The sequence below is a fragment of the Gobio gobio genome (assembly GCF_949357685.1).
Source record: "Gobio gobio genome assembly, chromosome: 20".
Classification (NCBI taxonomy): domain Eukaryota; kingdom Metazoa; phylum Chordata; class Actinopteri; order Cypriniformes; family Gobionidae; genus Gobio; species Gobio gobio.
In genome coordinates, this window is record NC_137113.1 from 13,218,586 (window position 1) to 13,246,460 (window position 27,875).

Here is a 27,875-nt window from a genome sequence, read left to right on the forward strand (position 1 = left end):
TTAAACTCACATTTGCACAAGAGATCAAACAACGTATCAGTTTCATACTACATTTTTCCTCTATCCAATGGCTTATCATATGTTAAGAATTAGTTCAAATTCTATATAATATTTCCAAGCAGAGCATTTCGGCCTGATTTCTAATTAGATTAAGGAAGGAATTCACTACAAAGTAATGTTTAAAATCGTAATATTATATTTATACGATGTATTAAGTCTTAGCAGAGCAGTTACTGTTAAATTTATTTATTTGTGTCAATATGCTGGTGTTATTTTCACAAACCATCTCTCTTGAATTGTCTTCAACCACCTTGCGTAAACTTCAAACCTACATTTGTTTGGCTGTGTCCACGGGCGCTGAAAGTGACATTTGCTTTGAACACGAGCGTGACCGTTCCTCAACAGAACTGACAGGTGGGCGGGGTCTGTCCTGCTCTTCCTGCATCCTATTGGTTACTGCAATGCAAATTACACGCGCTTTGGAAAGGTTTGGGGAACCTGATTGGACCGCGGTATGTCAGTCACTTCAGGTGACGTCATTCTGAAGTTAGATACAAGGCACACACGTGTGAGCTACTAGTGCTATGAAAGTTTATCCCAATTTCACAAATCATTTGAAGAAGGATGGATTTAAAAAAAGACATTTAGTTTTTTGTTTTGTTTTTTCACTTTTGACTCGTTGCGGTTCTTTTGGATTTAAACGAACTATTAAAGGGATCATGATTCACGCTTATAAACATAGTGATTCAACAAATCTCACTAATCTAATGCTCAGAATAATAACAGCATAACGACAACGAGCTTTACATATGCGCGAGGGTCTTTGGAGAGCGGCGCGTACGAACTGTTAAACCACCATTGATGCTCTCGAGCTCCAAACACTGCTTTATTTTTTGATGGCAAGACCGAATAATGCCAGTCTAGCATGGCTGTCTCTCCAACTCATGCCACCCGTGGACCGACATGGCATTTAGCCGCGTCTTCTCGGACCCTCCGTCCAAGAGCATCTTTAAGACCTTCGCGGTCATGTTGCTGTCTATACTCGCATCTCTGTACTTTCTCCACTGCCTCACGGACCGATGCGGGACCTGTATGCCCACGGAGAGGAGAGACACGGGTCCGGCGGAGGATTTTCACGCCTCGAAACTTAAAGATTTTGGGTCGCTGAGGAGAAAGAGACTTTTTCAGAAATGGACCTCCACGAGACCTCTGGTGATGAGGCACAACAGATTAATCCACCGGCTCGAAAGTGTCAGTGAAGAGGATTTACCTGAAATTGAGGCAGGGAAACATATTTTTCAGTCAAACGTACAGCTGTCAGACTCTTTGGACGTAGATTTGGAGACGAGGGGCTCGTATTTTGATACAGGTAAACTGAGTTCGTTAGGCGAGGGGAGTAAGAAGCTGCCTCAGGCGATCATCATCGGCGTGAAAAAAGGCGGGACGCGCGCGCTGCTGGAGTTTCTGCGCGTGCATCCAGATATCCGCGCGGTCGGAGCGGAGCCGCACTTCTTCGACCGTAACTATGACAACGGACTGGACTGGTACAGGTAAGTTAACTTATGATCAGTGATAATGATGTAGGCCTACCCAATGTACACAACATTTAAAAAATATACGTTATCATTGTTAGATATGTATAATAGAGGTTTCCCCCTAATGACTAAGAAACATTAACATTAGGCCTATCATAATTATCTTTTTAACCTAATTTAGTTAAATGTAATAATGTATTGTATAGTATTTGATGTAATCATAATATAACTTCAAATTAGTAGTAATATGATTATTTATTTATTATTAATAATATATTAATTAATTTTGTTGTAGCGCTGTATTATAGCTTTGTCAGTTGTTGTGGAAGGTCAACAAGTTAAACACACACACACACACACACACACACACACACACACACACACACACACACACACACACACACACACACACACACACACACACACACACACACACACACACACACACACACACACACACACACGAGCCAAATCTAAAAGTAACACCATAAATATTTAATATGCAGCCTATAGCCAATAAAATATAATCGATAAGTTTAATAATACCCTACGTTAACTTTGGCTAATAAGAAACTATTTGTGGGTAAAAAATATATATTCAAATACAAGGAAACTATTAAAAGACATGCAAATAATACCATCTCTTATGATTGAATACTTCTGTATTAACAGTTAATTAATAACACAAATGCTTCACACGAATCCACATACCTTTTACCCAACAATTGTCATTTTCTAATCCATGACAATCAACTCCTCACTGTCATTATAGGAAATAACTTGCTAGAGTATTTTGAACTTAATCAAATTCATCAAATTAAAGGGAGAGCATAAGCTAAAAAGCATCCTCACAACATTACATAATGCAAAACTGTTTGAGGTCAATATTTGTTTCTAATTCAATAAAATATAAAAAATGACATAAAAAAGAAGCTATTCTTTTATATATTTTATAGCTATTCTATCAATCACTAGAAGAAGATCCCCAAGAAAACAAATGTCTTAAAAAATATGTATTTCCATCAAACTTTTTTACTATATAAAAAGTTTTATGCAATGATTTATTGGCCACCATTTCTCCCTAAACTTTTTAGAATTAAGATTACATGACGAAAGTCTATAAAGTGTGAGACACTGAATAAAAAAAAGTGTATTTTGTCATATTTGTTATTACATATACTAAAGAAATAAGAAAACTGTACTTTTTATATGTATCTGTATGTTTTCTACATTTGGTCCGTGTGTGTGTGTGTGTGTGTGTGTGTGTGCGTGGGTGTGTGTGCGCGGTTCATTCACATATCTTCAGGCTGCTGTTAGAGTTTAACAGCAGCTTGTCTTTTGCCGTTCTGTGTAATGGGGCATATATTAGACATCACAGCTCTGTTATTAAGAAGGATTATGATCGTAATGAAAGGTTACCTGTATGTCTCCGCAAGGTATATTTCACCACCAGATTTAGTTAACATACCAGGTCATGCAAAATTGCAAAGACAAACTTGCCCGAATACTCTCTTTCTCCTCCAATGGATCATGCCTTCTAATACTTTCTGTCAAAAGCAGATAAAAACAAACTAATAAATACACAATAAATAAATCCCTCACTCCCTTAATCAACGTGCAGTCTCTCTTTCTATACACTTCTATTCATCCTTTGTGCTTTGTTATATCCACGAGGATCCCATCCATCCAAAAGAGTTGCCAGGATTCTTGGGAATGCGTCACAAGGTTCAGAAAACAGGCCTGGTAGTCGTAAAACCCAGCCATCCTTTAGAAAGGGAAGGGCCCTCGATGTAAAATAACACTAGAAAACAATAACTGCAACATCAAAATTTGCTAGAAATAACAGCGTGTGCCAGAGTACTTGTCCATTTACAGTATGAACAACAAGTGTGATTAAAAAGTATCGGGAGGTCCGTCAGTTAAAATGAACAAAAAGTGAGTGGAAGGCTAATAGAAAACGCTAAGAATTGTGCTTTTCTTGAGCTTAAACACTCTGGGATGGGTGTCAACTTTCTACAAGACAGGAAAAAATAAAGAAATAAACTACATGGCCAATGTTTTTCCTTCGCTCTCTTTTTTCAAATGAGCTGAAAGACATTTCCTAAATGTATGCACAAGGCAGGACAGTTTGATGGATCTGTGCAAATGTCTTGCAAATAAAGAAAACATACATAAAATTACTTTTGCAGCATAAATTCTCACCCTTTGTCAAACCCTCTGGGAATAATTGCGTTTCTCCCGACTGCTGAAGTTATGAATGGGCTCTGTTTTTTTTTTTTCTCTCCCTGCACTAATCACTGTGTCCAATTTGCTGGAATTATGTGACTCTTTTCAGGCTAGGCTGTGAATGTTTAAACACAGAAACTTCCATCTGCAGGGATGAAGGTCCTTTGTATGTCGTAATGGCTGATACGGACACTGTGAAGGAATCACACAACTTTGCTTTTCTGTGGGAATGTGAGACGTGTGTGTGTTTTGTCAATTAGTTGCTCGTGTTCGGTCGGTCCCATTGGTGGTGCAAAAACTCTCAAAGTCTTCGATTGAGCATTCTTGCTATACAGTTTTCAGCAGTTTGTAGTAACAAACACTACATAATGAAAAAGTAATTGCAGCGTTGCCAGACTGCATCTGTGCTACTACAAATATCAGTGTTGTGGTTGCTTGTCAAAACATTACTCACCCATCTGTGAATGGTGAAATCAGACACGCGGCCAGAACATCTGTGAGAGGTAAAACATTGAGTATTAGATTATATATTATGAAAGGCACGTTATTTATTTGGGCTACCAATGAAACCCTTCTTTTAATAATTGACAGAGTTCATCGGCTTCCATTTTGACAGAGTTTACACAAGCTCTACACAAAACTTTCTCTGTCTTGTGCTGAGACAATCCCACTTAAACCCCGGAGCTTTTATTATGGAAATCTGTTCTTTGAGTGCAAAAAGAGATCATCTGAAAGACTTGATGTAATGAGTGGGCTTTGCTTAAATGAAAGTCTCTTTCAATCAAATCTTCTGAAATCAACCTTCCAGAAACCTGTTGTGTCCATGGGGTGTATTTCATTGTTTAAATGGCTAGTTGTGCTTCATCTCAGAATCTCTTACCATTGGTCTGAAACATCTGACTCTTTCAGTAGATATTGTATTCCATACAGACATTTAATAAAGTGAGAAAATATATAGTAAACTTTCAAGTCACATTTTACCTTACACTCTAAAAAAAAAGGTTCTATATGGCACTAAAATTGGTTCTTAGCTCGTAATCATAGGGGACCAATTTTAAGTGCTGTATAGCACCATTTTTGGTGCTTCAGTGGTTCTTCAACGGTTCTTCAGTGGTTCTTTTGCTAAGGTGCTATATAGCACCACTGCCAAAGGTGCTATAGCACCGCTACCATATCCAGAACATGTTAAGATATGGTGCTATATAGCACCAAAAGTGGTTCCTCTATGATTACGACAAAAAAACACTTTTAGTGCCATATAGAACCTTTTTTTTTAGAGTGTATAGTCTTAAGGCCCATTCACACCAAGGATGATAACTTTAACCATAACGATCTAAAAATCATTCTAAATATACAAGATTATACTACGCCGTTGAATGCTTGAATCTGATTGGCTGATGAACGTTCTGAGGTGTGCAATTATTTTCTGGGAGATGCACAGCGAACGTAGTTCCAGCAGCTCTCTTGACCGCATTACAGTTCCATATCACTTCGCATAGTTAACTGTAATAACGGAAATTACAGGACTAAAAAACAACAATATGACAGACGATTTTCCTAAAGTAAATCTTAATATTGACGGTGAATATAAAACGTTCAACAACTGGGCGGCAGCAGTATTAGACAGTCCAGATGAAAACCAACAGACAGAAGCGGACATCAAAGGCAAGCTTTTCTGTCTCATTACTGAAATCACACGTGCTCGCACACGCACTACAGTTTGCACAGAACGGTGTCAGCGCTGCCCTGACGATTTGATCAGTTAGCCTATATAGTGGAGACACTTAAAGGCTAGACGTGACATTTTTTCACTAGCGAGGTAATAACAGCTGTTTAGAGACGCACAGAGGGAGCCTAATTCACACAAGCACTCGCTCTCTCTCTCTCTCTCTCTCTCTCTCTCTCTCTCTCTCTCTCTCTCTCTCTCTCTCTCTCTCTCTCTCGTTCTAATAACTTTATTAATAACTGCAGAAGAATGCCATCAGGGGCTCAAGCCTTCGTTAACAGCTTTAAAATGACGTTTCGGAACTAGCAAAAGAGCCGTTGGATGAGACGCGGAAGAAATAGTCCTACTCACAATAGCTATTTAAGTACAAAAACCGGACGAATCCCTTTAAATATATCTTCGGATCGATGTCTTGAGGTGTGGTAACCGTAGTATAAGCGGAATAATTGACTCCGGGGCGTTCAATTATTAGAACAATAATGCACACCCGAGGTGTAACGGCCACTCCGCTTTGCGTCGTGACCGCATCACCACCTCGGGTGTGTATTATTATTCTAATAATTGAACGGCCCGTCGTCAATTATTCCTTACATAGTCCACACCACATCTAACGATAACTGCACAGAGAAACGGTATAGTTGGAATTACTTTCAGAACAATTTATTTTCCCAGCTGATAAATGATAAAAATGTTGACAGCCAATCAGAATCCATCTTGATTTAAGAGCTTGAGCATTTAAAGCGGTAAACGACAAAACTGCAGCACGCTTAAAGGGTTAGTTCACCTAAAAATGAAAAGCTGGGCGGACGGCTCCGGGGGGTTAATAAAGGCCTTCTGAAGCAATGCGTTTGTGTAAGGAAAATATCTATATTTAAAACTTTATAAAGTAAAAATTCTAACTTCCGGCGGACCGTCTTCTGTATTCAAAATGCTTATGCTACGTCTGACGAGCGTAAGTGGTGTGCAATGTCGTCAGACTTAGCGTAAGCATTTTGAACTGCATGAGTAAATCATGAACTAATTTTCATTTTTGGGTGAACTAACCCTTCGTGATGTGTCGGCGTGGACACATATACTAATATAGTCATCCTTATAGTTATCATTATAGTTGTTGTTCTTGGGGCCAGATTTACTAACACCTTGCGCCAGCACAAACCCCCTGTTGGCATTGAAAAACTACTGTCAGGATTTACTAAAGACACGCAGTGAAAATTAGCGCTGAAAAGGCGAAGACAGAGTTATTTTTGTGGCTGACCTTATTGCATATGCATTTGTTGGTGTTTCCCTTTCAGACGCAAAATTTATGGGAGGAGAGTATTTAAATGAATCATGCAAGGTGATTTACTAAGATTTGCACTTGTCAATTTACTGGTGTTTGCGCCATTATTTACCGCCCAAAAACACGTCTTAAACCAGATGCTAACTGGTAGACTGCATTGGTTATTATGGAAATGATCAGGCTGCGTCTGTGTTCTTTATTTTGCACGTTGTCAGTAGATCAAGTGCTGAACTTTCTTCTCCCAGCACTTTTTGGAATTGCACTCTCATGCTAATTTGCCCTTTTTCAGTAATTCTGGCCCTGGGTGTGAACTGACCTTTAGAGTCTGCATACTGTTCAAAAGTTTGGGGTTGGTAAGATTTCTTTAATGATTTGAAAGAAGTCTCTTATGCTCATATTTCCTATTTTAATATATTCTAAAAAAGTAATTATGGCAAAGCTGAATTTTCAGCATTATTACTCCAGTCTTCAGATCCTCCATTCTAATATGCTGCTGGTCAAGGAACATTTCTTATTATCATGTTATTTCTTATTATATGTTTAAAACAGTTTTGCTTAGTATTTTTGTGAAAACAATACTATATCTTTTTAAAGATTCTTTGATGAATAGAAAGTTCAAAAGAACAGCATTTTTGTAATAATGTAAACATCTTTGCTGTAACTTTTGATCAATTGAATGTATCCTTGCTGAATAAAAGTATTAAATTCTTTAAGAAATAACCCTGCTGACCCCAAATTGTAGTGCATTTAAAGGGATAGTTCACCCAAAAATCATTTTCTCACCCTGTAACCAGACAGTTGAAGGTACTTCCATAGGAAAAAAAACAGTATGAAAATCAATGGCTACCATCGACTGTCTGGCTACCAACATTCTTCAAAATATCTTCTTTTGAGTTCAACAGAAGAAACTCATACAGGTTTGTAAAATAAGGGCGAGTAAATGATTAAAGAATTAAACATTTTTGGGTGAGCTATCCCTTTCAAGTTTCACAATGTACTACAGCACATTCAGTGTCACCACACAGAAACATGCCATCTGAGGAACACAAATCGCAACAGCCAAATAAATTGGCGACGAAAGAAAACGAAAACAAAAGGATCTGAAATATTTTTTTCCGTTTTTTGCTATTGTACTAATAGTCACACACTGAATTTGTTCAAGAATTTTTTGGGCCACTATACTTGCGGTAAATCGCATACTTCCTTTTAATTATAGCACTGTTTTATATGTGAGGAAATTAAGTAATTACACATCTGGAGAGCTTGTGCACTTTTGTTTCTTTGCACTCTTCCCCCTCGGTAGCCCCTGCGGTGAGGGCTTCTCTCAAGTGGATTCAAGGAACGCATATCAAAGCATAGCCATTCAAACTACATTAAAACCTCTTTAAAAATTCAGGCTAGAAAATGTGGAAAAAAAAAACCTAGGCCACATGTCTGTAGAAACGTAGGACATTTTTTCTCCTTAAACTATCCTAAGCTGAAGTTTGCATTGTGCAAATAAACTAGCCAGCAAAATCACAAGCTCTGTCGACCCCAAATGTCTGTGAACATTAATAGTATTCTCAGCAACAGGGTTTGACTTGTAAAGTCAGTTTGTGATTAAGTGAGTAGCAGGCTTTTAAACACGGCTCTGTTTGGAGCTGGTAGACGCATCTCTCGTCGCAGGTGTTGAGGAGAAGTTTTTGGAGAATCTGTGGAGAGGTTGGCTGGCCAGTTGGCAGAGGGTAGTGTGAACTTCACTGGAATAGGGGGAATGTTCTTGACTGATGCATGGCACAGACCGAGTTCCTTGTACACAGAACATGGTGTTCACTTCACACTGGTTGACAGTGCAGTGGCAAAGTTCCTGGGAAAATAAAACCCCTGTGTTAATGGAAATATGGACAGATTCACATGAGTACAGTAAAAATGGACTGTCAGTAATATACATGTGCATTCAACACATTGTTTCACATTCGGCCTGGTGGAGTATTTTTTCAGACTTGTCTCAACCAAACATGATCTCAATTGTATTCATAGATACAGTGGCTAGAAAAAGTATTTGAACCCATTGGAATGAACTGGTTTTCTGCAGTAATTTGCAATAAAATGTGATCTGTGATCACAGGTGTCACAGTGTGCTCAGGCAGGAAGGCAAGTAAAATACTCAAATAAAGTAAAATACTCAAATAAAGTAAAATACTCAAATGAAGGTTTAAGGTTACTCGTGTGAGACATACATGAGGCAACACACTCTATACATAGACGAGACCGAACCCAGACTGAAAGAAACGAGAGAACTAAATACAAACAGAAACGAGTGAATTAACAGGACACAGGAGGGTAACCATGGGGACAGATGAGTGGCGGGAAACTGAATAAAGAAACGTGTGACAAATGAAAACAGGAAGTCCTAGGAACAAAACAGAACATAACAGTGACAACAGGGTGAAAATTCCCCTTTGTAACCTTTAATTCAATTGTTTTTGACAGTATTAAATATTATTTAAGAATACTTAGTAATAATAATAGTAATACAATTCTCCAATATCGGCTAATAACAGATAAGTTACCAATATACGATGCATCCCTACAAATGTATTTATAGATGAAATCAAGATTCATCATTTGCAGTCTTTGTTTGGAGGAATTTAACTAGCACAAAAGCTCAATAAGTATGAAAAATTGCCTACAATTGTTGGGTTTCCATGTTTTATGTGGACATTCCATAGACATAATAATTTTTATACTGTACAAACTGTATATCCCCTAGCCCTACCAGTAAATCTACTCATTACAGAAAACTCTGCATTTTTACATTTGAAAAACATAATTCTGTAAGATTTATAAGTGGTTTTCCTCATGGGGAACAAAAAATTTTCCCACAAGGACAAGGATTTCGGATATTGCCATCATTGTAGGCGTAGTACGTAGTAGGCTATACCTGAACCACTAGACTTTTCAAAATACTAATGAGATCAAAATTTTTTTTTGCTGAACTCAAGGTGCAAGAACAATGAAAAACATGTATACATCTCATACACTGAGCTACACACTCTTATAGGGGTGCCTCATTCACCTGCTCACACACACACCTGCATGTGCTTTATTAGTTTATTATAGTGTTTTCTACCTGAGCCAGCCTTGGGGCAGGTTGTACTGTAATGTTGCAGTGCTAGGATGACATAAGCCAGCTGGGACATGAGATCACATTGAACAAAGAGACCCCTGTGCGTGTGTGTAGGCGTTTGATCTGGTTTGGCTAGGGGCACCGCTGTGACGTTCGCTCAAGTTACCGCAAATATACAGAAAAACACTCTCATCTATCTCTGCATTTCTTATGAAGTTCAGTAGACGGTTAAATAGTTAGACTACATAATTACAATTTTCCAGACACTTTTAGATAACTATAGGTATGCTGATCGCATTTTGCTCAAAGCATTTTTTTTCTCTCCGGTAACAACAGGTTTAAAACCAGTGTAAAATTGCACATGTAAACACACCCCTTAAATAAAATTGACTAAAAGTTTCTTTTGTAAAGCAAGATGCCAGCCACTAAACCTTAAGCCACGTAGAACCATGTGATTTACAACGAGAAGCTGAGAGTATATAAATGTGCTTGTTTGTGTGTGTGTACAGACGCGGGTCACAGGAAGGTGCATAACTTTTATGTAGGTCATGTTTGGAGGTGAGAGGGGTCAGTAACTGGATCTGTAAAGCGAAGGACTTTGACTTGGCTTCAGGAGGGTGACAATTAATGTCAGGGGTCTCAACTCAAGAGGTCTCTCAACTCTTGTTCAGAGAATGTGTACGCATGCAATCTGATATACACATGCATAGACTATGGCTGCGTACGCCCCAACTACCTCACAATACAATGGACATTGCGATACAGGTGCCACGATGCATCACGTCATAATTGGATTACGATTCAAACTGTGCCTAGCAGGAGAAAGTCTCACACAATTTGCTTCACTTTTGTCCTGTATGCCAATTTCAAAATCAGTGTTTACTTAGATGACAGACTTCGAAATTACTTGAACCGTAGGAAAATCAAAAGCCAAAAACTACATTTACATGACATCTTGAAATCATTGTTTAGTTTTGTTTTATCTCTTACAGACATAAACTTATTAAATATTCAAAATTAGCTTGCAAGCCAAGTGAAATCTTGGTAATAGGCAACAACGAGCAATCATGTTTTGCTTAAACCATAAGACTTTAAGAAGGAAAGAAGTTAACGTGACAACTTGTGAAGTTATTAAACGTAATTTCGGGAGGAGTACGCCCATCTGATCTTCCAATTAATACCAAGGTATAAAACCAGCAGCTTACTTCTTCCCATTTTTAGTTCCTGCAGCAACCCCTTCTCCTCCCCTGCTCCTCCTATTGTACAATTTTGCCTGTTATAGGGGGGCAATCGGAGCTCGGGTAGAATATCCTCTCCGAGCCCCTCTATAGCAAACAGCAAGCCAAATCTGTTTACCACTTTCACTAAGATTATACGGGCACACAAACTCGAGAATTGCCTGTTAAGCATAATCAATGTTTTATGCTTAACATGTATTGCATGTATACACACACTCATTTCCCTCACAATACTGCTTTGATACATTACATCCTAGTATCAAACTTATATAGGGCTTCTGACTATCTAGGGATATCATAAAAATATATAGATATAATACTTTAGATTAAGCGACCTTGAGTTTTCAGAAAGGCACTATACTGTATAAAATAAACACATTATTATTATTTTATTAGATCATTGTATTAGCGTGTATAATATAAGTAATATAATATAATATGTAAACATAAAACACTAATACAAGGATCTAAAGTATAATGCATTATTTGGTATCAAAATGATATAGGGCTATTATATATCTCTTAGGACTATTATACAAATATCTAGTAAATATAATATATTGTTATTTGTGTAAAATAAAGCATTTGTACTTCATTGTATTAGCATGTATTATAATATAATATAATAATAATTTAAAGTTTATATAAAACACTTATACAAGGATCTAAAGTATAATGCATTATGGAAATCACAGATTTAGTGCAAGATAGTCATACATATACACAGTACTGCCACATATTTAAGACCCAACCCAAATATACATGCACTTACACACACACAAACAAGGACACACACATACACACTTACAACAAGTGTCTTATGACTTTCTCAGCAGAACACACATTGTGTTCACCCCCTCAAATACACACACTCAAACCGCCTCTTAAGCATCTGATCCCCAGAGCCGTTTGGGGGGCCAGGGCACAGTGCTGGCTGTCAACAGCTGCCTGAAAGGCATTCTGGGAATCCAGCCCCCAGTGGGCACTGAAGAGAGAGAGCAGGTGTAGACTGCTCCACAGACACCTCCATACACAAACACACACACACACACACGCACACACACACATACACACACACACCTGATGCCATTATCTGCCACAGCTACCTCACAATCTGAACATGGCTTAGCAGGACACAAATTTGCAACTTTTGCCACTAAGATGACAGCAAGCAGGCTTTGATGATGAGTGGGAAAAGGGATTGATAATTTGCAGGTTACAGGTCACAGGGAACAACTCTAAAAGGCGAGAGATGTATGCCATGAGTGTGACCCTCATGCAGACACAGATGGGAATGCAAGGGATCAGTTACTGACAAGTCGGGTGTCACCACTTGTTTATGTTGTTCGATTTGTGTAGGCTTTGATCACGAGAAAACTGTTAGGGCTATTTTTAACTACAGAGATGGTATCTAGGCAACTTTTTTATGTTGTATGGCACATCATCGAAGAGCAGAACAATGCTTATGTATCCAAAAGCTCCATTCACGTTACGTCTCAAAACAGGCTTGCAACAAATGATACATTTTTCATAAGAAAACGTAGTATTCTGACTTAATTCACCCTATATATATATTTTTTACCCTTTAAAAAAATGGGTATTGAAAATACAATTAACATAAAATCACTGAGAAAATGAGAAACTTTTATCATTAATTCTTCTCGCACTCTACAAAAAAAATATGTACATGATATTTAAAAAATATTTTTAGCCATTAGGTTTTCACCATAGACCGTAAAAAAATATGGACGACGCGACTTCATTGACTTCCGTTGACCATAGTTGAAGCTTTCATAGGCCCGCTCACGGCGCTGACATCTTGGGACCGAGTCTGCGCAGTAGCGATCTCGGGACCGGAGTTGCGCAGTAGAGAACAGGAAGTAGAGGCGCGATTATCAAAAGCCCGCCCACACTCTCACAGATGCAGAATAATTAATTGTGTTGGTGTGAAATAAACAGTTATGGGAATGTAGAAATTAAAGCTTAAGCTCCAATCTCCTCCCAAAAATCCTGAAAAAAGTCCGTTAGTGCCTCAGTGACAACTTCACTCAGAGAAGCCGTCAATCTCAGCTGTCAATCATGACGTCACACCCCCGTTTTTATAGCATCAAATAACTCACTAAAACTAAACTTATTTAAAAAATGAACACTTGAAATGAAATTATCGTCATAAAAACTGCCTAAAATGACAGAAACCATCTTTAGGAAACAATTATTTGAAGTGTAATTTAATTGTTTAGTGTGTCTCGCTCTCCATTCAAATAGAGGCGGGGTTTAGGAGCTATACTGGGACCGGCCACCGGGGGGCGATCGAGGCACGGAAGCTTCAATTTCTGACAGGAGCACTACAGGCTTGGTTTTCACAAACTAAAACAATATTATGAAGAGTATTGTAATTTTTGATGTTTTTAAAAGCATTTTAACAAATTAAACAGAAAAATACACTTCTTTGTGGCAAAAAAACACTTGTTGAAAAACACTCCTGAAGCTCAAACAGTGAGCACAACCAAAATCATGAGTTCCATTCCCAGCAAATTAAAAATGAATGAAGTGAACTGATAAAAAAGAGATTGCCTTCAATGCAGTGTAAGTTTCTTTAGATAAAAGCATCTGCCAAATGCATAAATATGAATGTAAATACCTTTATAGGGTATTTGAGAAACTGCCTTTAACCATCAAATTGACCCACAATCATAATAATTGTAATTAGTGTGTTGAAACTTTAGGGGTATTTTCATGACCCCAAATGTGAGAAAGTCATAGATTACCCGGTTCAACTCACCAAAAAATGGGTCAAACTGACCTACAACCTAATACAATGGTTAAAAGTGTTTCATGCAAGTAATGCACTATATTCCAAGTCTTCTGAAGTCGTATAACTTTGTGAGAAACAGATCAAAAGTCTTTATTCACCGAAAGGTTTGGAACAACATGAGGGTGAGCAAATCCCTTTAAGGGATTTGTATCCCTTTAGTGTTTACGTTTGCCGCAATTCACAGTGACAAAGTGACTGTTGTCAATAAGAGTTGACCTGCTTCCAAAATCGTGTACTGTCCGAGTAGGTACTATATGAATTTGAACGTTAAAAAAGTATGTTCTACATAGTATGAATGCATGTAGTATGAATGTAATCTGGACATACATTCGCCATGTTGTCATTATCATGTGACCTACCAGCATCAGTTGCGTCCCTTCACCTCCATTCATAAATCTTCTCCCATGGCCTCATGGGATAGTAAAGTGTCCATCGAATGCGCACTTCAGAATCTCGTTGGAATTGGCATCCGGGGACTTTTCGCCTACTGCTTTTCGAATACTATGTATTCGGACATACTAAACTGTTGGCGTACTGTTTTTCGCATACTATATAGTAGAGAAGTATTCGATTTCAGACGCAGCGTTGGGGATTTTAGGGGACATGAGCAACAGGTACTTGTGTGATCCACCTTCAACAGTTGGATACTCAAGGAGAAATCTGTAGCCAACTAGCAACTGTAGTAGTGTTGTACTGCAACATGGTGACCTCCATCTAATCTCTGTCAGTGCAAACGCTCCTTTACTGATTCTTGAAGTGAATTACTGCATAACAACACAAAGCTACAGGAAACAACAGGTCTTGGTAGCATACATTAACAACAGCTGCGTTTGCTTGTTTTGCCAATGAAGAATAGTTTCATCTAAGTGGAGGCGAGTGGTTTTATTGCCAAAAAATTGTGAAACCTTCACAGATATACAGAGCAATTTATTCAACAAGCTCTTAAGGGCATGTCTGTAAATGTAAATTTTTGTTTATTCGCTTTGAGCATTGTCAAACTACGCTGGCTGATGTTTTTGTATATTTTAAAACAAACTAACCTAGGGCGGTTCTCAATGTATCAACCAAAGCAGCTCAGACTTCAGCACTCGCAGCAATTTAGTATCATTTCACCTTCCTCTGCAGATTCCCCTCTCTCTCCTTAGAAAAACCTCGAAAGTGGTAGCAAAGCGTTATCCTGTCATAAAGAAGTTGAAATAGTACACCAAGCACTTGGCAGCAGAAGTGCATGTGGGTTTATGGTCGTGCAGAGCCTGCAGGAACAATGCAAAGGGAGTCTTGACAATATAAAGGAGCCGCTGATGTCTGTGAACTAGACCCACCAGCGCTGAACAAAACTACCCACAAAAAAACAACTACAATAGATCAATCCTGCAAAAGACTGCATGTGAGCAAAGCTGTCGCTACAGCGCGCCAAAAGACGGTACCGAGACCAGACTCAAAGTGAGAGAGAGAGAGAGAGAGAGAGAGAGAGAGAGAGAGAGAGAGAGAGAGAGAGAGAGAGAGAGAGAGAGAGAGAGAGAGAGGGGTGTTGTGGGTAAATGATGCATGGTAAGAGCACATACGTGTTACGGGCCTCAATGGGGCGGAATGGTGGAATAAGCCTTTTCCGTCGCATGATGGATTTCACTTTCCCAGTGCACAGGCAACAGCTTTATCACAGGAGAGAGAAGGAGAGAGAGAGAGAGAAAAAGAGAGCAATTTTCCACCCTAAGACAGACATGAGAGAGAGACAACACTCGGAAAACCAGAAAATAGATCAGTAGTTCCTATTCAATCCTGAAATAATTGTTAAATTACAAAAATGGTTAAAATTTGTAAAACAAACACTTTTCTGGTAAGATTATATTAATTAAGTGACATTTAATATCTTAACCATCTGGTGAAAATGAACCATTATAACCACTTCCATTCATGAATGCAGCACAAAGGCCTCTTTAAAAGTAGACTTTTTCTTGCGTTTTTGGCATTACTTTGTTCCTCAGCCACATTTGAAATATAAGAGCTGTTTTAAATTATTAGTTTGCACTAGTGTTGATGTGGTTCTTATTGTTAGGTGTTTAACGCTGTGGGTGTCCTGAGAGCTGCTGTGTGCAATGTGTGTGTTATCTTTCCATGTGACCCGTGCCAGTAGTACAAACCATGCCAGTCTTGTGGTGTCTCTATGCCACTGTGAATCAGAGAGAAAACAAGACAGAGAGGGAGAATTGCAGAGAAATGCCAAGTGAAAAATGTAATTGTGTGTGGGTCAGCCCAGTTTAACTTCTGCCTGCAAGGCAAGCTCTGAAAGAACAACCATATAAACACATTTAGAACAAATCTAGTGACAACTTACCATTTTTTTAAGAGATTGATGGTGTGTCAGACTATAGATTTTGAAAGACGGTTCACTCCTATTACTTATGAATGGGAGAATATGCGACGCACAATATGGCAGAATATTTCCCACCTTCTAAAGTAAAAGACCCAATCGCTGATTGGTAAAGTCATTGTGTCATTGCTGTTAGAATCTCTGGTTCTTACTCGCATTTAAGACTGCACATTAGCATTGTCTGGTCTAGCCTAAAAAAGCTTTTTTTGATGCTATTGAGCATGAGAAACAACATTTATGGGACAGCTCTGATTTTGTTGCTGATTTGAAATATGCTATTAAATTGTAAGTTTTTGAGATTTCAGGATTCCCCCATTTAAATTCCACTTGGTCTTGGATGCTCAAAATAGCTGCCCGGAGGAGTTGTAAATATGGCCGCCGAATGAATAGACTGTCTTTGGAAGGAACTTTGTGGTGCGTTCATATAATATCAGAATCACTCTATGACTTTCCAAACTAGGGTTATCACTGTACTAAAATGTCAGTAGTCGTAGCAATACCAGTCAAATCTCTGTACAAATTTCGGTACTGGAGTTTCAATACTGAAATTTGGAATCTCAGTACCGAAATTTGGAATTTCGTTTTTAATATTACAAAACTGAAAACAATGGTTTTTCATTGTCAATCATCGCAGTTTCCGATTCAAAGAACATTTAAATATGGATGTCAATCCAGAAACTTTGCAGTGTACTTAGAATGAAAAACTATTCAGATTGTGAATGGTGATAAAGAGAGAGCAAGAGAAGACCCTACCTTTATAATCACTAAGTCTGTAAATCTCTACAGCGCAAGCTCACTGAATTCTGCACTCTCATTAAAACTTATAATAAAATAAGAAAAAACCCTTAATTGTACAGTGAATCTCTTATTTACATTGTGTTTGCTTTTTTAGTGGTGTAAAGTGGAATTTACTGGCTAGCACCTCTGATAGGTCATTGGGTTCACATACTCAACAGATATGATTGTGATTGCCTACATTGCTCAATGCTTGTATGCTATAAATAAATAAAAACCTTTGATGCTCAGAGTTGCTCAAACAAACAAGAGTGTCTAACGCTACCACTCGGTACTACCGGTACTGCAGAAATGCTGGTCAACTTTTTTTTATTACTGACTGGTAACTGGTAAGTTTGACATTCCTTTTCCAAACAGTAAAAACATTTCGTTTTTTGTTCCATTTGACAACTCACCATACAAAACAATTAAATTGGCAGCAGCTTCAAAAGATGAAGACAATAGCAATACATATATCATTATACATAATTACAGCTGATGTTATCTAATGTGCTTTCTTAGTTCAATATTTAGCAAGAAAATATGTTGAATAAATTCAATTATTTACATGCATGCCTTTAGCAGATGCTTTTATCCAAAGCAACTTACAAAGGAACATAAGCAGTTCATCACAGAGCCAATCATATTCATAATATACAATGTCATGTTAATTAGAAAGCTAGGAAATGTATTAAATATTTATTTATTTAACATTAATTCATTTATTGTTTATTGTTTTTATTTTCATCTTTCTGAAAACTAACAATTTTGAAGGCAATCTTTAAGTTCTCATAATAAAGATAACTCTTGAACTCACTATAAATACAGAAGTAGCCAGTACTATCGAATACCACATGGATGTCATCCTTGTCATGTATTTCCCAATCAGGCAACATAATCCACAATATGTGCACATATTGCTTTTATTTTTAGCTATTGATGTGTTCGTGTTCAAGGCATATTGTTTTGACTTTAGAAACTAATTTGGGAAATGTACCATGGCAGTTGCAGTCTAATCCAGTGTTACAGCAACATGCAAGAAGCCTCGCACACACCACAGCTCCAGTAACAGACACTTGAGGGTTGGCAGTCTCAGCACAACTGGGCTGATCTCCCACACAAACACACAAAACAGAAAGAAAGAGAGACGTTTGTGGTAAAGAAAGACATCATATAACTCACCTATGAATGCTGAATTCATCCTTATTCTTGTGGTTGAATCTCTCAGGTGGCCACCGTCTCTCTAAACATACAAGCAATGTATGGATGTTAAAGTCTGCACACGGTGCAATAAACCATGTTAAGGTTTTTAAGGTGTTAGTCTGAATATCATATAATCCCTACCGCAGTATCCGTGGATTTATGATGCATAATTAGCAGGTTGAGATGTTCCAACATTCTTTCCTTTGTTCTTACATATTCTGCATGCATTTCAAGAGATGATCTCTGTTGAGATTTAAAGAGTCTCATAATTCCCAGAAGAGACACTGCACACTTTTTACTGGACTCGTTTCAGGATCCAATAGATGTTCTTTTGCATATCATTCACAATCTAGACATATAACATGAAAAGTGTATGTGCATAGCATATGTTTGTTGAATTCATTCATCCTCTTTATGAATATACGTTCAGCCAGACGTAAGCTCACGCTACTAGTCGGTACGGCTAGCAGACAAATCAGTCATCGGGAGAGAGTGACCCGCTCTGGCACCGGAGCACTGACGAATGAAGCCCGCTGGCAGAGCTTGGCTCTTTTGCATAAAGATAGAGTGTAGGTCTGTGATGGATACTGTTACCACAGACTCCTCAGACGAGGTCCAGTAATTTAATGAGTCCCTAACTGAACACTTCTAATTGCTAATGGAACCAGCCTTGACTTGCCATTAAACAGTCTGGAGGAACTTTGACCGAACGTTGTGTCTAAATGATGGAGGAGAAGCGCTTCTTTGCTTGTTTTGCTTTCTTGTTTGTGAAAAATGAAGCATTTATGGGACATCGATTATACTTGAAATCAAGTGAAAAAAGGTGCTGTATTGGTTTAAAAAAGAGCAAGGAAGAAAATACCAAAGGGAAGGATTAAACACTAAGACTGATTTCAGGGTTTCCACATTTTCTGACCAATGAATTTCCATGACTTTTCCAGTCATTTCTTAGTCAAGGATTAATTTTTTCAGAGATCATACTCACATACTCCATGACTTTTCCAATCATTTTATAGATTATCGCATTCACAAAGAGTAATTTCTAGAGCATAACAAGAAAAATATATATAGACTTCATGACTTTTCCATAACTTTTTATGATTTTATTAATTTCCATTCGCATTTTTGTAACACGCTCACTTAGTTTTTCAGGACCAATGGCTAGATTTACTATTTGCTTGCGTCTGTGCAAATCCTCTTTTGGTGTATAAAAACTACTGTCAGGATTTACTAAAGACACGCAGTGAAATAATTGCGCTGAAAAGGTGTGGACATAGTTATTTTTGTGGCTGACCTTATTATATTATGCATTTGTAGAAGTGTCCTTTTCAGACTCAAAATGTATGGGAGGAGTATGGGATTACTTTACAATTTACTGGTATTTGTGCCATTATTTACTGGCCCAAAAAAAGCATGTCTTAAAGGGTTAGTTCACCCAAAAATGTAAATTCTGTCATTAATTACTCACCCTTATGTCGTTCGACACCCGTAAGACCTCCGTTCATATTCGGAACACAAATGAAGATATTTTTGTTGAAAGCTGATGGCTGAGAAAGGCTTCAGATAGGCCTCCATTGGCATTCAGTACACTTATACTCCCAAGACCGATAAAAGGCACTTAAAATGTCGTTACAAAGTCCATCTCACCACAGTGACTCTACAATAATCTTACGATGCGACGACAATAGTTTTTGTGCGCAAAAAAAAATCAAAATAACACCTTTATCCAGCTTGTTATTGCCTTCCGTGTGTGCCTCCACGACGCATGCGCGAGAATATGACGTAGCGCCGGGGTTCGGTAATCCATGAAATGCACACTTAAGCCCCATTTTGAGCACTACGCCGAGACCTAAAGCACGATCAATGTAGAATCCAACAGCTGAGATACGCGCGTCTTCCTCTGATTGTAAACAAATCGCTTCTGGGTCATGTGTCCGAACGCCGGATCTGCGTCATATTCTCGCGCATGCGTCGTGGAGGCACACACGGAAGGCAGTAACAAGTTGGAAAAAGGTGTTATTTTGATTTTTTTTGCGCACAAAAACTATTGTTGTCGCATCGTAAGATTATTGTAGAGTCACTGTGGTGAGATGGACTTTGTAAAGATGTTTTGAGTGCCTTTTATCGGTCTTGGGAGTATAAGTGTACTGAATGCCAATGGAGGCCTGTCTGAAGCCTTTCTCAGCCATCAGCTTTTTTTGTGTGTTCCGAATATGGTCTTACGGGTCTCGAACGACATGAGGGTGAGTAATTAATGACAGAATTTTCATTTTTGGGTGAACTAACCCTTTAAACCAGATGCTAATTTGAGCTGCTCTTGGTAGATTGTGTTGGTCTTATGGAAATTACCTGGTTGCGTCTGTGTTCAATGTGCACGTTGTCAGTAGATCAAGCTCAGAACTGTCTACTCCCATCTGCGCTTTTTTTGGAAGTACGCTCTTACGCTAATTTGCTCTTTTTAGTAAATCTGGCCCCAAGTGTGTAATTTCTGCAACACCAAACTAAATTGCAATGTTTCCTTTGAGTATCCCAACTTTGCACAACATAAGTTGCAGCATGATCCTGCATTTCACTTTCAATTACTTGAACAATTGTGTAGTTATAAACTAAACTTATATCCAAATGCAACTGCATTAGATTGAAATAAAATTTTATTAAAATCAATTTAATCATAATTTTTTAACTAGTTCCTAATTTAAAAAAAAAAAATAATCAAATGGAAACCACTAGCTTTTATGACCTCTTTTCGACCTGGCCTACAAGCCTTAAACATTTAATAACACTTGTACTGTATCTATGTCATTCTTTTTAGAGTGAGTGTGACAGCATATTTAAAGAGCTTGGATAGACGAGACAGGAAGAGAGTGTTTTTAATGACATCCTCCTGAAACAGAACACCCTGAGAACTGCGATGCCTCTGAGGTCCTTCAAATCTCTCATTCCTTCATCCTCTTGAGAGACACACCCTTCAGCTACTGTCTCAAGTACTGACATTTACGCTGTCTCTGCTTAAATACAAGTAGTTATTACTTGTATTTGTTTGTAGATTTTTTGACTGTTGACCACAATTCACTGTAGTGGAAAGTATCTGGACACTTTAGCCACTAAAAAAAATAATGAATGTCATTAACAAAATATCAAACCAATTTATTATAAAGAAAAAAAAGTATCAGCTCATGTTTTAAATCAAAAGAAACTAAAAAATAAATACAATTTAAATTTTTGATTAAACTAACCCTTAAATGCGATAAAACTACATCTGTGATTAGAACTGAAGAGGGAAAAGATGTTAGCTGTGAGAAAATCTTGAGTGTTTTGTTATTGAAAAAGGGTGAGAAATCAAAAGTGAGCCACTTGTTGTAAATCACCATGCTCTACTGCAGTGCTTAGAACGATCAACTTAAGAGGAACTGGCCTTTTCTTTTCCGCATTAGTTTATCAAACTCACATAACTCAAGTTATATTTAGCCATAGTCTTCTGGAACTATACATTACTCCTCCTCATTTTATCTCTGAGGAGGAAGTTTGAAATCCTCCTTTTGTTCTGAGTAAGAGACCTTTGGGAAAACAGCTTGGGAAAAAAGTGCTGTAATACAGAGATTTATGTCCTCTTTTAAAAATCTCACTGTCAGATCACTTCCTGTTTCCTCCTGGTGTTTACTGTACACAGGCAGACCAGTGTGGGTGATTCATTTTCATTTGCTTATCACCTTAATTGAGGTCCCTCAGAGTTTCCGCAACAACCATAATTCCATTACACAAACTATTCTGAGACATTTTATTAACACAAATGAGGCATCAGGCCCTCCCACCACACCTCACTCTAAGCAGCACACAACAATCCCACACATCAATGTTCCAACATCCGGACAGATCAGACTATGAGGTCCTTAATCACTTCCTCTGCTCAGAGAACGGAGACTCAGAAGTCCTGGGGTGCATTTCCCGAAAGCACTGTTAGCCAACTATGGTTGTGAGTACCGTCAATATTGGCAGAGTTCAACGAGATGGTGTTTCCCGAAAAGATAGTTCTAACGAACATTCACAAAACAGCATCGCGAAGTTGTGTCGTTGGTTGTAGTTAAAAGCAGTTTCTAGTTTCGCATGAAATGTGGGTTTAATAAACCCTTATCTTGAGCAAAATAAGCAAGCTGACAATCGATATCTTTTATTTCAACTATATACAGATTTACATCTTTTAGTTTGTCTAGAGATTTAAAGCACCGTTTTTGAAGTGTGTGCATGTGTGTACCTGCTCTAGTCCTGATACTTATGAAAAAGCGTAACTGACGCAAAGTACGATGTCTGACATAGCGTAAGCATTTTTGAACTGCAAGAGGTGTTACAGTTTTCTCGCAAGATGAATATTATAAAGTTTTAAATATGGATATTTTTCTTACAAAAATGTTAATTTCTTACATCACTTCAGAAGGCCTTCATTAACCCCCCGGACCCCCCTTTTATAATAGATGGATGCACTTTTTTGGGCTTCAAATTTTGGGCTCCCATTCACTGCCATAATAAAGCTTGGAAGAGCCAGGACATTTTTTTATTATAACTCCGATTGTGAAAATTGTCATATATACCTAGGATGGCTTGATGATGGCTTGAGTTAATCATGGGGTGATTTTCATTTTTGGGTGAACTATCCGTTTTAGAACAAGCCTATGATTGAATCTGGAAATAAAGCAAATTAAGGAATTGAAAATAATCAAAGATATTTGTTATTTGAAATCCAACAAAGAAATTTGATTTACTGTTGTCAACCCCCATTTCCTTATCAGAAGGGCCTGGAAGACAATAGAGAGGCCTGTAGGCCACATGGGTGTCACACCTTTACAGTGGGGGAAGTTTGGTCTGATTGGTCATTTTAAATGAAAACATTTGGTTTCAGTCACATGGACAAGGAATAGATAAAAGAAGATTGGAACTGTTGCTCTGTCTCTCTTTTTCTCTGTCTCTCTTATTCCCTGGCTCTTGAGATCATTGTGGCTTCTCTTCTTTGCTCTCTTCCCCTCTCTCTCCCCCACTCTCTCTCTCTCCCTCTCCCTCTCTTGCTCTCTCTCTCTCTATCCCTCAGGTAACATTTTATTCATGCTGTGTACGGTTAATGGTATAAGTTTATCATCTCATACATTCTTTTTGAAACTATTTTAAGTGTAACCATAACCAGATTTTGTCATTAAATCCTTTCTATTACGAATACTGTGCTAACTAGTTTTGATTTGGTATTGACTTTGAAGTGCTCCCTATTGCAGTACAATAGTCACATTATAGCAACGCTCTCCCACATATTTTGCTATTGTAACTGCACTTATTTCCGTCGTTGGTATAAGTTGCAGTGGGTGGAAATAGACGAGAAATGTAACGTTTTCTTCCATCTTTCTGATAACGTTTCTTCATACTTCTGGGAACCCTGCAGACTGAACCATCTGCAGGAGTCCACTCTTACACAAAATAACTGTGAAAAATGAGAATTACTCCTTAGATGGCATGTCCGTAATTTATAGCAAATATCTAGCATTAAAACGATCTCAAGCAGATTCATTAAAAGAAGTTATAACTCCACCACCCGCATGGCATCATTAACCAACGTGGTTGAACGACAAATTTGCATCAATATGTTTTTCAGGAAACAGTTGTGACTAGCTAGTTTATTCAATGATGCTTCAATGATCTTACTATGGTAGTTAAGCAATGAGTTACGTCGTTGTATGGGAAATGCACCCCTGCCTATAATTATTAGGTCTTCCTATCCCTATAACTTAGGGCTAGAATACCTCTGACCCTGACATATAACTTGTCCCACATTATTTATGATATACAAATGAATATCTCAAATCATACAGCTTCTTGCTTTCTCATGAGATCGGGCCTGCACCAGATTTGACATAACCGAATTAAATATGTGGAAATGTGTTAATGATGTGGAGGATGTGGAAATGTCAATGTCATTTTTGGGTGCTCATTTACCTGTCGTCACTTTCTCACACTGACACAAATACTGATGCGGAGCTTCTTTAAACTACAGCACTGAAGGATTTAGAGCTGGCAGAATGTTGATTTCCACATAATTGCAAAAAAAAAAAAAAAAACTCCAACACACACACACACACACACACACACACACACACACACACACTTGTTTTTAATCTACTCACTTCTGCTGCCTCAAACTGCGCGTAAATGACCAACTGCCTCCTCTGCAATTTTCATACATCGTATTGCTCGTGATAGCTAATGTATATGCAAATCAGATGCCATTATATATCAGATGTTAAATCACCGAGAATATGAATGCAGCTAATACGCATTTTATTCTCTATATTTTGGCAAATGTTTTTTTCTTAAGCGATGCCCGTACAGTGATCCAGTCCTCATTATAATCCATTTCGATCTCTAATCGTTCTTTTCACGCCCCGTTTTTATTCATAGACTTTGTTTGGTATGTGGAGGGCATTTGTCTTTCAAGCATGGCCTCCTCGCTCCATCTCTCTCTCTCTCGCTCTCTTGATTCCCCAAAAATTCACACATTATCTTCCTTCAGCACTCTCCCATTATGCTAATGCATTTTGAGGAGCGATTGCATCAGTATAAAAAAATAGAGTAAAATCTCTCTGATTGATTAGGCGAGTTATCATATCGGGACGGCCCACCCCAACACCCCTATATGCCATTATGGCCGACACAGACAACTGTTCATTTATAATCACTGCCATGAACAGTGTAGCTTACAGGGTTGAATGTAAGTGTGTTTAGCGAGAGTTATTTTTTAAAATAAGCACATTAGTTATAAGACAGATAACTTTGATTGTGTATAAATACACCACAGAAAGAAGCCTCATCGTTCACATAGATGTCAGATGCTTTATGTCAGTTGTGTTAAAATTACGAGTCCTTTGTTTTCCAGGACAGGCTCCATGACCCTTAAGCTTGCCAACATTCAACATTTAAATTCTTCCATTGTTTTTCTTGTTTGCAAAAGTGGCTTATTTTCCAAACAGTCACACTATCAAAAACCAATCTTTCTATTTTGTTCCAAGATAAAGGCAGAGTTCTCTATAGGTCTTTTGTTAAAATCTTACAACAGCATCGTTCTGTAATCGATTCCTCATCTTCTCCTCTTCATTTAAATAACAGTTCCGTCGGAAACCTAACCATTGTTGACAGCTTTTCACAACACCCTCCGTCACTCCTCCTATTAGCAAAAGGACCGTTTCTATTCAGCGGTATGGATTTTCCTTAACTGTAGGAAAAAGGAAGAGGTATTTCTACATGTTTCTATTCTCCCAGGACAGATATTTCTTTTTATCAGGGTTCACCGCATATTTTTGGGTTCTGTTGAATCTGGGTTTGAGCCCAGTCCAACCGCCGCTCAGTTCAGACACGTTACAAACCACAAAGGCTTTCTTCATCGCCCTCCTCATCTCTTCCCCTCTATTTCAATCTTCCTGCATATTAAACATACTAATTCAACTGCCGCAGATAGCTCCGTTCTTTCATTTTACCGTCACGGTCACCTGTACCGCATGATTCAGCCCCTGCAGGATGTGAACGAGCTCCATTTTTTCCTTGAGCTATTTACTTAATGGCTAATGCAAAAAAAGGCTTCCAAAATGGAAATGGCACATTAACCCACCCCTTTTTTTCCCATTTTCTAGCCCTCCTGCCTTTCTTCACACTCCTCGTTCGGATAAATTACAGTGCTAACACATTATTATGAGGCACATTACTTGTTCCGCCCAATATGTAAGAGGAAAGGGGGACGAAATACCATCAAATATTTAAAGCCACAGATTTCTAACCGACCTTGTGACAGACAATGCACACTGCTGTTTTTTTGTTTTTTGTTTCTGAACATGCTAGTACCGAGCAAGAAATCCTTGTCGAAGGAAGAGAGAGTATATGTATTGGGATTTTCATTTCCTCTAGGAAAGGCAGCAACAAAAATGTGTTTCAGGTAGAAAGCTTCAAGTAAGCTTAGTTTTAAAGTTTGGTTTTGCACAAATTAATGATTTTCTGTCTGGTGCACATGAGAATCAATGTGAGAAAGAAAAGAACAATCCTAATGCAGTATGCTGATACATGTAAGAAAGAAGACCAATTGACCTATCGGTAAGCCCCGCTCCCCTTAGTTACTGTTGCTAACTCGGACAAACAAACGGAGTTGCTATATCTTACAATGTACAGCTGTCAGTGTGAAAACCTTATCCCAAGATGTTTTTGGACACAGAATGTAGCGTATACCCTGTCAGAATGATGGCCAAACTTTACTGATGGTTTATGAAGTTTATTACATCGTTTTCCACACAAAAACATTCATCGTAGGAGCTGAACAAACAAACAAAGCGCGCATTAACGTCTCATTCACAAACTCTCTCTTTAGCCCTCTCTCCGTGGCATTACCCTTAACATACACAGCAAATTACACAAAAACACTCACAGTAAACAAACATATACACAGACCATATGCTTTTCGGAGGTGCAGTTAATAACTGGTGAACTTTGTATCTGCAAAACAACTCCGATAAACTGCGTGCGAGCTCTCCCTTTACTACCTGTAGACTATAACACCCGTCAAAATAGGAGTCCTCCTTATAAGACAGATAATGCAGACCTTTAAACATATCTAAACTCACAGAAATAAAATAGATATGGTGAGAGATTAGTTTGGAAGCGATGGTTTACAGATCTCAATGTAAACGGGAGAAACCTCTTGTTACGATCGCAGATGATATCATCCAGGATCAACACTGTTCATGTACCGCATGGTAAGATTACATAAATTCACATTTAATCAGTTTAATATGGAGAGATGCACTGAAATGTAGACCTTCGTGTTTCTGACCTACACCGTTGCATGAGAACAGATAGTTATAGTTAGCCAGTTTGTACGTTAGCAGGGAATTACTAACTTTAATAGTAACTTAATGAGAGTATGACAACCAGAAAATCCTCTCAGAATCCCTGGAATCAGTGTTGCAGTACCTCAGGCACGACGTTTACCATTTTTGTAGCATAAACACCATCAAAACGATGAGAGCTTCGGATTTTCCAATGCATCTCTATGGCGCTGAAACCTAAAGATGTCCGAGTTCCGGTCCCAGCGCAGCTGATACTCAACTGCCATTGGCTCATCGGCGTTGGATGGGAGGGGCTTACCGATAGGTCAATTGTGATTCAGTATGCAAATATTACCTATGGTGCAGGCTCAACATTATGACATGTAGTTACAATGCACTTAAAGGGTTAGTTCACCTAAAAATGAAAATTATGTCATTAATTACTCATCCTCATGTCCTTCCAAACACGTAAGACATTCGTTCATCTTCGGAACACAAATGAAGAATGAAGCTCTCTGACCCCTCCATAGACTGCAATGTAATTAACACTTTCAAGGCCCATAAAGGTAGTAAAGACATTGTTAAAATCGTCCATGTGACTCCAGTGGTTCAACTGCAATTTTATGAAGCAATGAGAATACTTTTTGTGTGCAAAAAATCTAACAAAAATAATGACTTTATCTCTACCTCTATCCTTTTAAGAACTAATGAACCCATGAAAGTCATTGACATCCAACCGGCACCATAGGATTTTTT

General features: G+C 38.2%; 1 protein-coding gene across 1 annotated transcript in view; it reads left to right on the top strand.

Annotated features, from left to right (window-relative positions):
• Positions 1 to 538: 538 nt before the first annotated feature.
• The window catches only part of LOC307144149 (heparan sulfate glucosamine 3-O-sulfotransferase 3A1), a 45,458-nt gene continuing 18,121 nt past the window's right edge, over positions 539 to 27,875 (top strand). The window contains exon 1 of the mRNA XM_079846188.1: positions 539 to 1,550. Within this exon, the coding sequence (XP_079702314.1) occupies positions 964 to 1,550 (587 nt within the window). The 5' untranslated portion in view covers positions 539 to 963. The remainder of the gene's footprint in view (positions 1,551 to 27,875) is intronic.